Here is a 13,337-nt window from a genome sequence, read left to right on the forward strand (position 1 = left end):
TCGACGTGCTGTCTTTGTTCTTAATGCTACCTGACATGGGAAATGGCGAATATGTATGAAAAAAATCTTGTCTGATCCCCAGAGTGTACCCTAAGCCATGTCACACTCTGTTCCAATTCTCAAATCAGATGAGACTGGATTGTAAGAATATACCCTGCTCAAAGTATGAGTGTAGAATTCTGTTGATGTTCTGTTGGCATCAGCAGTAACAACAGATCTGGGAACTCTTAAACAGAGACACATTGTAATTTACCGAAGTGGAGCTATCAAATGGGTAATATACTATTCTATAATACCAAGCAATCAATGAAATATATGAAGTGTTTGATGGCAAGTTCAGAAAGGCACAGACTACTCTGTATCAAAAAAGCTAAGAAGCGGCACTAAAGTTCATTAGTTATGGAGACTCTGCTGCTGTGGCCACCACTTAAAGGGCATTCCAACTGCAACAGACATCAGAGATATAGATAGATAGAATACACAAAGACAAAAATGTGATTTTAGAAAGAACCACAGATATGGAAGTGGTTGAATTATGCATTAAAGAGGAAATATCTAATTGAGATATATGATGGCAAAGAAGGAAAGAGGAGACAAAGGAAGATGTACATGGGCCCTCTTAGTAAGGGGCAACCTTAAGTTTTAGGAAATACTAGTGGACGGTCCATTAATATGGTACATAATGGGCAAATAAACAACAAAGAAAATTGCTGAAGTGGTAACTTACAATTCTTCACAGAACTTTCATGCATCTGAACAATTATCATTCGAAAATAATGAAGGCATGATCAGGATAATGCAAGAGGCAGCAAGCCATGGCATTCTCAGAGATGGTAAATTCCCATAACAGAGGTTTTAACTATAAAGAAAGCGACTGAGAATACTTTCACATTAAGAAAGGTCATACATCTTTGCCATAGTGTAAATCAAACTTTTTTTCCTATGTTAGCTGAGATGGTAAAGGCAACTGAGTCCCTAATCAAGGCCATCTCATTAACACTATACTCTAACCTGTGCCAGGTACCCATTCTATCTACCTATCCCTAAGGGTGAATGAACAGCTGGGTTGACTGTAGACTGCCTGACACAACCAGGAGTTGACCCAGGGCAGCCCACGAATGCATCACAGTCAGGAACGCTAACCGCTACACCAAGGAGGCAGTAGCTCTCTTTGCTACATACCACCTAGTGCTTATATTGAAAGCACATGGCCTACTTCTAATATGTCAATTCAGGTAGTTAAGACTAGTATTACCAGTCATTTTACCCTGACCAAGTTATACCAAAAGATGCCAAATTTTTCAGTGACACACTGAGCATCCAATCATTGGGTGCACTTTGTCAGCTGAACACTTGCACGGTTCTGCATTAAAAAAAGTTTCAGGTAAGAGCTTGAAAAAAATGAATGACACTGTGTCACAGATCCTCATCCTAAGAGCAGATCAATTTTGCATGGCAATGGCACATATCCTAAATACATCAAAATGTCCAAGAAAGCTTTAAGCTCTTGTTTAGAGAAAAGAGAGAATGGTTTTCTACATCTAGCATACAGCACAGTTTCTGTGTAGATGAGGCTGAAGATTTTCTTTGTAAAGAGCTCCTTAAAGATTTGAATAAATGTATGATTACTCAGCTGATCTAAGGTGTTCTGGCACTTACAAAAAGTGGAGTCATACATCTCTTCCTAATAGGTCACATACTGTCTCATTGCTGGAGATATCTTCTATGAAGGTTCAGAGGCTTCATCAGTAATCTTACAATTGATAACCTGTAGTATGGAAAATCTTCATTATACAAAAAATCTCTTAATGCCTATGGGCCACATGTACAGTGAGAATTTATATGGTCTTAAAATTATCTTGATTACAGTTGCAAGATAGAGCTTGACACTGATGGCCTTATTTATCCTGGACATAAATAAGCCTAAAGCTCAAATAAATAACCTTTTTCCCCAACATTCCAGAGAGTTCTAAGACATTTCTGTGTTCTATAATATTCATTCATCTGACCAAAAGTTTAATTTATTGATTATTACATGTAACTGATGCTTTAACTTAAATGCATCTACTAAAAAACACATGGGGTGTATCAGGTTAATCACAATGTGGCCTCAAAATTTCATTATTTTATCATAAAACCATGAAACATCTGGTCTCTTAAAGAGTTAATCTTTAAAGGCAGAAGACAAATTCTGATAAAAAGTGTCACTGTATCTCATACCCTCAGTTCACATTGATGCAGATATTCTAAGGATGATGGACTGTTAGATGACTTATCTGAGAGTATCTAGGATCTAAAATGTAAATACAGCAGTAAGGGAACATCACTGCTGTATTTCAAATTATATAATTTACAAGCCAAGGGTGAACTGTAATGTGTCTGTAATGAATAGTTTTTACTAATCTCTAAATTTTGATTAAAAGAAACAAAAGTTTTAAACTTTTTCAGATCTACACACCCAACAACAGTGTGTTTTCATAGAGTTTACTTTCCCCTCAAAAATAGGACATTAGACAATCTTGGCAATCACAACTGGAGAATCAACAAATGAGGTGTGAGTTTCCCTTTCCATCACTTGAATGAAATTAACTAGAGCATACCAATCCTTCATAAATTTGCTTAACACAATATCTCTCCATTACATCTTGTCTCTCTCTCGTAGATGAATCTTAACCAAGCTGGGAGCTGTATCCTGGAAAGGGATGCTGCTTGACCCCACTCAGGGAAATTGAGGCTACTCACTTAGGTCTTTTACAAGACATGATGTGTTGGCCTTAAGTTAGCAGATGTTTAATGATAGCAAGTATGTAAGTTGGACAGTTTAACCAACACCATGCTGGTCCAACTCCCTAACTGGAAAAACATGGAATCATGTGTCTTTCTTCTTTGTCAAGTAAAAATAATAAATGAAGTAATACATACAATATAACCAATATTCCAACATCTCATTTTGTTCTGATGACTACATTAATTTAACCCTGCCTTCCAATTTAGTTGTGGTTAGCATGAAATGGCACTATTCAACTGCACAGAATCTCTCTCTTATTTAATAATCTAAAATGTTGGCTTATATTTCTTTGCTTCAACTATCAAATGATGTGAATTTACAATATCTCCCTTGATGTTTAAGTGTTGGAAGGTTTGGTGACTCAGAATACGATTAAATGTATGGTGGGCTGTGATAAGAGTCTCCAGAGCACGCTGCAGCACTACTGTTCCGGTGCGAAAATTTGTAAAGCACTGCATCACCTCATTGTTCAGTCGTTCAACTGATTTCTTCCATGTTGATGAAAATGATCTGACCAGTGGCACTACTTTTTCTGAAACACATAAAGTAAAGGTATTAATATATATCCATTAAAATTTACATGGTTTTTTTCAATCAATTTAGAAAATCTATTGTTATTTTGACTATTATTTTTATTTGTAGGAAGGAATATTTAGGTAGTAGCTTTATATAAAACAACAGGTAGAAGTAGCAGTACGAACATTGAGCAGAAGTGTCAGGTAGAAGTAGTCAGTATAAACATTTGGTAGGAGCCTTTGCAAACACTGCCCTAGACATGTTAGGGGTGAGGCATTAAAGGCTAAGAAAAGGCACTGAAGTTTGCCAGTTACGGAGACTCTATAACCATAGCCACCCTCTTGAAGCAGTTTCAGAAGGGAACAGGCATCAGAGATAGAGATAGATAGAAAAAAGAAAATGAGGTATTACTATGGAATGCAGATCTGACTGTAATGTTATAAGAAAGAGATGAATTCAGCTAACAGTGGAAAGTATTTTGAAAGTATTTTGAAAACTATTTTGATTCTGGAGGAAAAAAGTGAGGCAATGCACATATACTTTCATGCAATAGGTGTAAAACCAAGGAAGGGATGTACTATGAGCTGAGTAGGACCGAATGAAGGCAAAAATATGAGAAAAGAACATATAAAGTATCATTGTTCCAGTTCTAGTTTGCTAACTGTAGCAATCTGGCAGACATTTGAAAAAGTCAACTAGCCCTTCTCCCATGTAGTTCTCCTTTAAAACTACTAAAGTAATTTGGTTAACATCAGCAAGATAGGTAAACAAACAACAAAGAAATGCCAGTCACACTTAAAGTATTCAAAAAAGGCAACCATAATGAGTTCTGAAGGATGATGAGACAAAACTATCAAAAAATACAGCTGTACATCACTTGCTAAATGTGTAAATCCATTTCCTAAACATGACATCATGCCACCACATTCCCCCACCCCAGCTTTCCATGCATTCTGTCTCTAACGCTCAATGGTCAGTTTAATGTGTGCCAAATTCTCTTGGATAAATGGGTTGAGTGTGCGAGACTTGAAAGACAAGAGAGAATTCTTGCTCAAAAACATGCTCCTACTCAAGTTCAAAGATAACACTGTGAACAAATCCCTTACTTGCCATGTAATGGTGCCATGCAAATCAAATAGAAGAAGGAAAGTCTAAACTTAGATTGGTAAAATCTAAAGGTAACCAACAATAAACATTATCTCCAATTACTTGTCTCCTAAAGATGTCTGGGAAGTGTCATTTTAATGAGGCATTACTGAAGCATAAACTTTCCCAGGGAAACATCTTTCTTAAGAAGGGAGAATATTTCTGATGGTTTTGCCTCAGTGAAAAAAAAGTCAACCTTAGTTGTGAATCTACTTTCCCAATTTGAGGGTAAATGTGTTAGTTATCAAGGGACAAAACCAAAGGATCTAAGTGGTACGAGTACTTTTGTGAAATGAATGATCATATGAGACAAGTTACTGTTTATTTAAAGACAGACAATATAAAATACTTAGAGTAAAGTAAACACAAAAGGGAAATTCAAAAAAGGAGAGGACTGGATGTTAACAGCAGTGAACAGTAAAAATCAGTGATGCAAATGATTATAAAGTAAATTCTTCAATGAATTCTAGAGTCTTATGACAAAAATCATCTGGAGCAAGTTTGTAGGTAGACTGTCAAGACAAAAGCTGCATGTGATACACAAAACAGTATGTCAAGTTTGAAAATATATGAATATCATTTCCATCCATTATTTGACTCCCAGAACATCTTATGCATTCCTCTTACAATATTCTAACAAACCAAAAACAAGGATGTAAAACACTTACTTTCATAATCCTTTAAAGCTTCAGTGTTGCTGTTCGCAATATAATGGTCAGTTTCCCTTACAAATGTAAGCATGCCACCAAAATGCGGTGCTAGCACCTCTTCTATATATTCTGCAGTGCGCTGACCAAGTAACTCCTTCAGATGTTCACATTCACGGCTGTCTTCACGTGTCTTCTCCTGAAATGCCACATTTACAATTGTGCAATTTTTGTAAAAACTGACATCTGTGACTAAACACTACACAATCTGCATATAATTCATACAGCTATTCATATCAGAAGCCTATTTTTTTGATGTGTTACATACTTTCAACCCCAACACCATTATTAATAGGGTGCTTTATTTTTTTTCTTATACTATTGCATTACATTCTTTTACTTTACCTGTCTATATCTGTAATGTAATGAAATGTAACAGCTTGCTGAACAATTACCTCCCACATGCTTCAGATTTGTGAGTGTTTTCACAGGCTATTTCCCCAATGTTGGTGACGAGTTTTACTAACCTAGCCTCTCCTGAGGTCCTTTTGGTCTTTCCACAAGAACAGAGTTAAGGTTTTTTTCTTAAGCTTGAGTACAATATTTGTAAGACAAGTAGCCTATCTTGTCCTACTGTCTATGCTTGGGCTTATATTATAAAAGAAAGTTATCATATAAATTGGCTACTACCGTATTAATTTCATACATTTAGGTAAATAAAATATAAAATGAAAACTTACAGATAGTACTGATAACATCATATCATAATTATTGATGAGGAAAATAAGCTGGTCTTTTCGGTTGTGAAAAACAGCAGCCATTTTCAGTATGACTTTCTCCACTTCATCCTGGAGTTGCAACATAAGGCCATCGACACCTTCAAGTGGGAACTTTTCATGCAGAACCATCACTGCACCACTGAATTCTGCATAACGACGTGTGATCTATAAATGAACAATGTCAATATACCTGTCTTTCTTAATCATACGTCAGTGTGAACAGAAGAAAATCAATATCACTTTTTTTATATTTATCTATTTATTTTGCTTTGTCGCTGTCTCCCGCATTTGCGAGGTAGCGCAAGGAAACAGAAGAAAGAAATGGCCCAACCCAGCCCCATACACATGTATATACACACACGTCCACACACGCAAACATACACACCCATACATCTCAATGTACACATATATATACACACACAGACACATACATATATACCCATGCACACAATTCACACTGCCTGCCTTTATTCATTCCCATCGCCACCTCGCCACACATGGAATACCATCCCCCTCCCCCCTCATGTGTGCGAGGTAGCGCTAGGAAAAGATAACAAAGGCCCCATTCGTTCACACTCAGTCTCCAGCTGTCATGCAATAATGCCCGAAACCACAGCTCCCTTTTCACATCCAGGCCCCACACAACTTTCCATGGTTTACCCCAGACGCTTCACATGCCCTGATTTAATCCACTGACAGCACGTCAACCCCGGTATACCACATCGATCCAATTCACTCTATTCCTTGCCCGCCTTTCACCCTCCTGCATGTTCAGGCCCCGATCACTCAAAATCTTTTTCACTCCATCTTTCCACCTCCAATTAGGTCTCCCACTTCTCCTCGTTCCCTCCACCTCTGACACATATATCCTCTTGGTCAATCTTTCCTCACTCATTCTCTCCATGTGCCCAAACCATTTCAAAACACCCTCTTCTGCTCTCTCAACCACGCTCTTTTTATTTCCACACATCTCTCTTACCCTTACATTACTTACTCAATCAAACCACCTCACACCACACATTGTCCTCAAACATCTCATTTCCAGCACATCCACCCTCCTGCGCACAACTCTATCCATAGCCCACGCCTTGCAACCATACAACATTGTTGGAATCACTATTCCTTCAAACATACCCATTTTTGCTTTCCGAGATAATGTTCTCGACTTCCACACATTCTTCAATGCTCCCAGGATTTTCGCCCCCTCCCCCACCCTATGATTCACTTCCGCTTCCATGGTTCCATCCGCTGCCAGATCCACTCCCAGATATCTAAAACACTTTACTTCCTCCAGTTTTTCTCCATTCAAACTTACCTCCCAATTGACTTGACCCTCAACCCTACTGTACCTAATAACCTTGCTCTTATTCACATTTACTCTTAACTTTCTTCTTTCACACACTTTACCAAACTCAGTCACCAGCTTCTGCAGTTTCTCACATGAATCAGCAACCAGCGCTGTATCATCAGCGAACAACAACTGACTCACTTCCCAAGCTCTCTCATCCAAAACAGACTTCATACTTGCCCCTCTTTCCAAAACTCTTGCATTCACCTCCCTAACAACCCCATCCATAAACAAATTAAACAACCATGGAGACATCACACACCCCTGCCGCAAACCTACATTCACTGAGAACCAATCACTTTCCTCTCTTCCTACACGTACACATGCCTTACATCCTCGATAAAAACTTTTCACTGCTTCTAACAACTTGCCTCCCACACCATATATTCTTAATACCTTCCACAGAGCATCTCTATCAACTCTATCATATGCCTTCTCCAGATCCATAAATGCTACATACAAATCCATTTGCTTTTCTAAGTATTTCTCACATACATTCTTCAAAGCAAACACCTGATCCACACATCCTCTACCACTTCTGAAACCACACTGCTCTTCCCCAATCTGATGCTCTGTACATGCCTTCACCCTCTCAATCAATACCCTCCCATATAATTTACCAGGAATACTCAACAAACTTATACCTCTGTAATTTGAGCACTCACTCTTATCCCCTTTGCCTTTGTACAATGGCACTATGCACACATTCCGCCAATCCTCAGGCACCTCACCATGAGTCATACATACATTAAATAACCTTACCAACCAGTCAACAATACAGTCACCCCCTTTTTTAATAAATTCCACTGCAATACTATCCAAACCTGCTGCCTTGCCGGCTTTCATCTTCCGCAAAGCTTTTACTACCTCTTCTCTGTTTACCAAATCATTTTCCCTAACCCTCTCACTTTGCACACCACCTCGACCAAAACACCCTATATCTGCCACTCTATCATCAAACACATTCAACAAACCTTCAAAATACTCACTCCATCTCCTTCTCACATCACCACTACTTGTTATCACCTCCCCATTAGCGCCCTTCACTGAAGTTCCCATTTGCTCCCTTGTCTTATGCACTTTATTTACCTCCTTCCAGAACATCTTTTTATTCTCCCTAAAATTTAATGATACTCTCTCAGCCCAACTCTCATTTGCCCTTTTTTTCACCTCTTGCACCTTTCTCTTGACCTCCTGTCTCTTTCTTTTATACATCTCCCACTCAATTGCATTTTTCCCTGCAAAAATCGTCCAAATGCCTCTCTCTTCTCTTTCATTAATAATCTTACTTCTTCATCCCACCACTCACTACCCTTTCTAATCAACCCACCTCCAACGCTTCTCATGCCACAAGCATCTTTTGCACACTCCATCACTGATTCCCTAAATACATCCCATTCCTCCCCCACTCCCCTTACTTCCATTGTTCTCACCTTTTTCCATTCTGTACTCAGTCTCTCCTGGTACTTCCTCACACAAGTCTCCTTCCCAAGCTCACTTACTCTCACCACCCTCTTCACCCCAACATTCACTCTTCTTTTCTGAAAACCCATACAAATCTTCACCTTAGCCTCCACAAGATAATGATCAGACATCCCTCCAGTTGCATCTCTCAGCACATTTACATCCAAAAGTCTCTTTCGCGCGCCTGTCAATTAACACGTAATCCAATAACGCTCTCTGGCCATCTCTCCTACTTAAATACGTATACTTATGTATATCTTGCTTTTTAAACCAGGTATTCCCAATCACCAGTCCTTTTTCAGCACATAAATCTACAAGCTCTTCACCATTTCCATTTACAACACTGAACACCCCATGTATACCAATTATTCCCTCAACTGCCACATTACTCACCTTTGCATTCAAATCACCCATCAACTGAATACGGTGATTAAAGGAGCAAGGAGAATGTATAACAAATTACCTATTTTGGTAACAAACATAGCTGTTGCATTGAAAAAATAATACTGGATGCTTAATAAGTCACTTTAAAGGTCTAGACAAGGTGTTAAACAATATTACAATTAACTTTTGCAATCAAAGTTATACTTATACAGAAAAGAATTTGTTTAGCAGCTTATATACCTCAATTTACAGAATTTTCCTTTGGTTTTTAAATCCTTAAATTAAAAGATTTACACAGAAAAAAGATTTCAAAATATTCAAAGCAAAAATAATATCAATAGGACAAAAATATTTCTTTATAACTCAACTTACATAGTGAGGTCGCATATCCAGATTTGCCATTTTCGATGGATCACACTCTTGAATGCTCTGTATGTTCATTTTCACAACATATTCAAACCTGGACACAAAAGACACATTTGTAACACATTACTAACCAAAACTTATTTCATCATATCTGCTCTAACAAACCTTTTAAGAAAATAGGATCTGAAGTATAAGTGATATCCTTTGTCCTTAGGAAATGTATGTTTCCACCCTTTTCCATTCTTTTTTGTAAATGACCAAGTGATACATTCAAACAACACTACTGGGATTATTTGCACTTACAGACACTGACCTTTCCTTCCATACAATTCTGGGTGCACTAACGACCTTTACCACCTCTTCTACCCTGTGACTCACTTTAGCCCCAATGGTTCCATCAATTGTCTTGTCCACTATCAGGTACCTAAAGTACTCCACTTTCTCCAGGTCCTCCCCATATAAACTCACACTAAAACATCTATCTTACATGTATGCTGCACCTCACTGCCATGTTTTTCACCAAACTTACATGCAACATACTCTTTTACATACTCACCAAAGTTCTGTAACCAGCTTCTGCAGTTTCTTCCTGGTATCTGCTATCAGAACCATGTCAACTACAAACAGCAACTAGTCTATCTCCCATGACCCTGCCTTCCCCAGTTTAATTCAGGCCTACCACTTCCTTTATGACCCTCAATTTGACTCCTTTGTCATCCTTTCTATGAACTGATTTAGTGGCCAATGAGGCATCATATATCCTTCAAGCAACACCATGTTCATGAGGAACCACTCAACTCTCCATATGCCACCACTGAGAAGCTATGTACACCTTGAAAACACCTGAGAAAAAAGTCAAGAAAGTGTGAGGATTTCAAAACTCATCTAAAAGAATATAAAGTCACAGTGGACAAAGAGAAAACAGAAAATCAGTAAAGTGAAAAAACCACAGTGAAGATATGTTATCCATCTATCTATGTCTCTGACACCTGTTCCAATTGGAACTTCCTCAGAGGGGTGGCCATAGCAACAGAGTCACCATAACAAGTGAACTCTAGTGCTGCTTCTTAGCCTTAGTGCCTCACTCTTAACAGGCAATTGGCAGTGGGCTACTCTAGTGTAGCGCTTGCCGAGGCTCTTACCTAATGTTCCTACTGACTACTACTATCTAATGCTCCTACCAACTACTTCTACCTAATCCTTCAGCTTAAATGTTCCCACCAACTGCTCCTACCATTTTGCCAAAAGGTTGGGACAGCACATCATGCTCACCACAGGAAAAACTCAAATTATGAAGAATGAGCTGTGAGTTAAATGCTGTCAAGTGTTATGTATGACAAGGAGAGACTGTACATTTGTGGATAAAATGACAGTAGTCCACATGTTTAGTGAAGCAGAAAGAAAAGACAACTACTTGGGTCAGAGGAGTGCAACTTGACATCCTCTGAAGTGCTGGCTCATTAAGCAGATGTCACTAACCCTCCCAATACCCAAGTGGGTGGTACTGGTCATTGGCTGCCTACCATCTACTACCTACTAGTGAAGATTTTCATGTACAAAATATGAAATGAGCAAAAGCTTACTGCAGTGGAACATTCAGGGGGGTTAATGAAATGCAACATGCCATCATTGTGTCAGGGCATATGAAGCATATGGAGTAATCTGTTGAGCTTAACCGTGGATGGTGGTATATGGTTTTGGTACATTACACATGACAGCTAGATTTTGGATGTGTACAAGAGGTCATCGATCATATGTTTCTGACACTACAGAGATAAAGCAAGAAAGGTAATTAGGTATTTAAAATGTGTTCATCAAATATTTAGTCTACTAATAACAGAAGTACTTCAGCCAATGGTAGCAAATCAAAACATTTGCTTTTATACATGCTGAAAGAGTCTTGGGGATAATAACATATCCAACTAAAAGTTCAAATTTTTGCCCAGGTCACATTTAATTTTCAACTGGTACTAATTCAATTTTGGGTATTCTAACTCTATGAACATATATAATCAAATGCACTACTCAAAATTTAATGTTTACTGTTGTGACAAAAACATAAAATACAATTTTCTAGTTAGTTTTCTGGTCCCACTGATATGGAGTGGGTCAGTTCATACTTGCACTTAAAGAATTTTTTGCAAAGATTTTGCATTTAGATAACAAATATACCTGCCAGAGCACTTTCCATTCCAGGAAAAAGGTTTCTTCTCAGGCAAATCTACAATATTTACCTTACCTGGAATATAAGGAAACAAATAGTGACAGCACGACCTCAGAACTACAGAAAATATTCACTTGTTAGCTCCACATGTAATATACCATAATCAATATATTAGCTCATGTAAACTAAAGCTGCAGAAATTTTGAAAAATATCTAAACTCCCAAGGCTCTCTCAAATGAGATGATGAAACTTTAACCTGTGGATGGAATTAAAGGAACTGAGGAGAGGACAAATCTGTCAAAAACATTCCTTCCAACACTAAAATCTGACCACAAGAACATCCTAATCAAATCATATGTTGCCTGGCTAAGGAAACAGCAAGACTTACACAAATAAGGCTGAAAACTATTATATATTTCACTTCCTCACAAAGAGGAAACAAACTGAAGTTACTTTAGCATAAGGCAGAGATCCTGAAAATCAAAATGTCATCTACAAAGAAAAATGTAATCACCTAGCTGTGGCAAAGTGCTTCTATGAACTTCTTAAATGTGATGAAAGTCCAAGTAACAGAACCTAAACCACAAGTTACAAAGATCTCTGGGAAGACATAAATTTCTTCCTTCTAAGGAAAAGTAATATATAAAGTTTCAATGAATGAAATCAAATGAACAAGTATTTTTCATGTCTAAATAGGTCACTCATTGAAGCAGGGAATAATCTAAGATATTGACATGAATTCCACCTAGAGCCTTTGAGTTCCTAAAAATGTGTTAAGGGGTGACAGATCTACATCAATACTGAACCGACTTCCTTTACCTGAGAGTACTGACACTCAATAAAAGACACCTTTAAACCGAGGACTATCTTTGTACTATGCAATTCCTTAAGTAGTATCAAATTCAAGGATGTGAGAGGTAAATATTTCTCTAAAATTCTGAAAGAGCAAATGGGGAGAAGAAAAGTAGGTAAACCTTTTGAACTCCAGCTTCAACCCCTCAGACATCACCATGTCTTTCACATTTGTTGCACATACTTTTGACCACAAATTCAATCAATCTTCAATCCTCTCTCTTGTTTACATCCTTATGACCACAAATCCAATCAGTCTTCAATCCTCTCTCTTGTTTACATACTTTTGACCACAAATCCAATCAATCTTCAATCCACTCTCATTTACATTCACAAGCTTTGTCTAAAATATATCCATTAGATCTAAATCATCAAATCTAATTATCTAATAAATCTAGTTTATGACTAATGATTAGTAGTTCACAGTACTACTAAGCCACTCTGAAAATATCAAACTTTAAAACTTTATGTTAAGTATAAACAAACCATGCATCTCAGTTTTTATTTAGGTTGAATTCTTATCTCCCATTACCAAAACGCAAATTCAAGTGAATCCAAAAGCAATAACTTTCAAAGCAAGATGACAAGTATACAATTTCCTTCTACAAATAACTTATCAACTGATATGCTACTCTGATTAGATTCTAAAGAAAAATATCTCTTACTTGGGATATGTCAAGTGAAGTAACTGTTCCTTACCTGGGCCATATCATGTGAAGTAACTGTTCCCAGTGATTATCTAATGCGGGAACTGCTCTTTTGTGACACAAAAGTCTATACTGATGAATAAGGTGGACACACAAATAAAGTGCTATTGAGTCATAGCACCCCATAACCACACCACAAACTTCTTTCTATAAAAAAATCAAGTGATCATACATT

General features: G+C 37.7%; 1 protein-coding gene across 1 annotated transcript in view; it reads right to left on the reverse strand.

Annotated features, from left to right (window-relative positions):
• Positions 1–2,007: 2,007 nt before the first annotated feature.
• Positions 2,008–13,337, reverse strand: part of Vps52 (vacuolar protein sorting 52) — a 35,782-nt gene continuing 24,452 nt past the window's right edge. The window contains exons 10-14 of the mRNA XM_071676781.1: positions 13,155–13,309; positions 9,445–9,532; positions 5,838–6,041; positions 5,119–5,296; positions 2,008–3,320 (exon numbers count right to left, since the gene is read on the reverse strand). Coding sequence (XP_071532882.1) covers positions 3,055–3,320; positions 5,119–5,296; positions 5,838–6,041; positions 9,445–9,532; positions 13,155–13,309 — 891 coding nt within the window. The 3' untranslated portion in view covers positions 2,008–3,054. The remainder of the gene's footprint in view (positions 3,321–5,118; positions 5,297–5,837; positions 6,042–9,444; positions 9,533–13,154; positions 13,310–13,337) is intronic.

The sequence above is a fragment of the Panulirus ornatus genome, chromosome 23 (genome assembly GCF_036320965.1).
Source record: "Panulirus ornatus isolate Po-2019 chromosome 23, ASM3632096v1, whole genome shotgun sequence".
In the NCBI taxonomy this organism is placed as follows: Eukaryota; Metazoa; Arthropoda; class Malacostraca; order Decapoda; family Palinuridae; genus Panulirus; species Panulirus ornatus.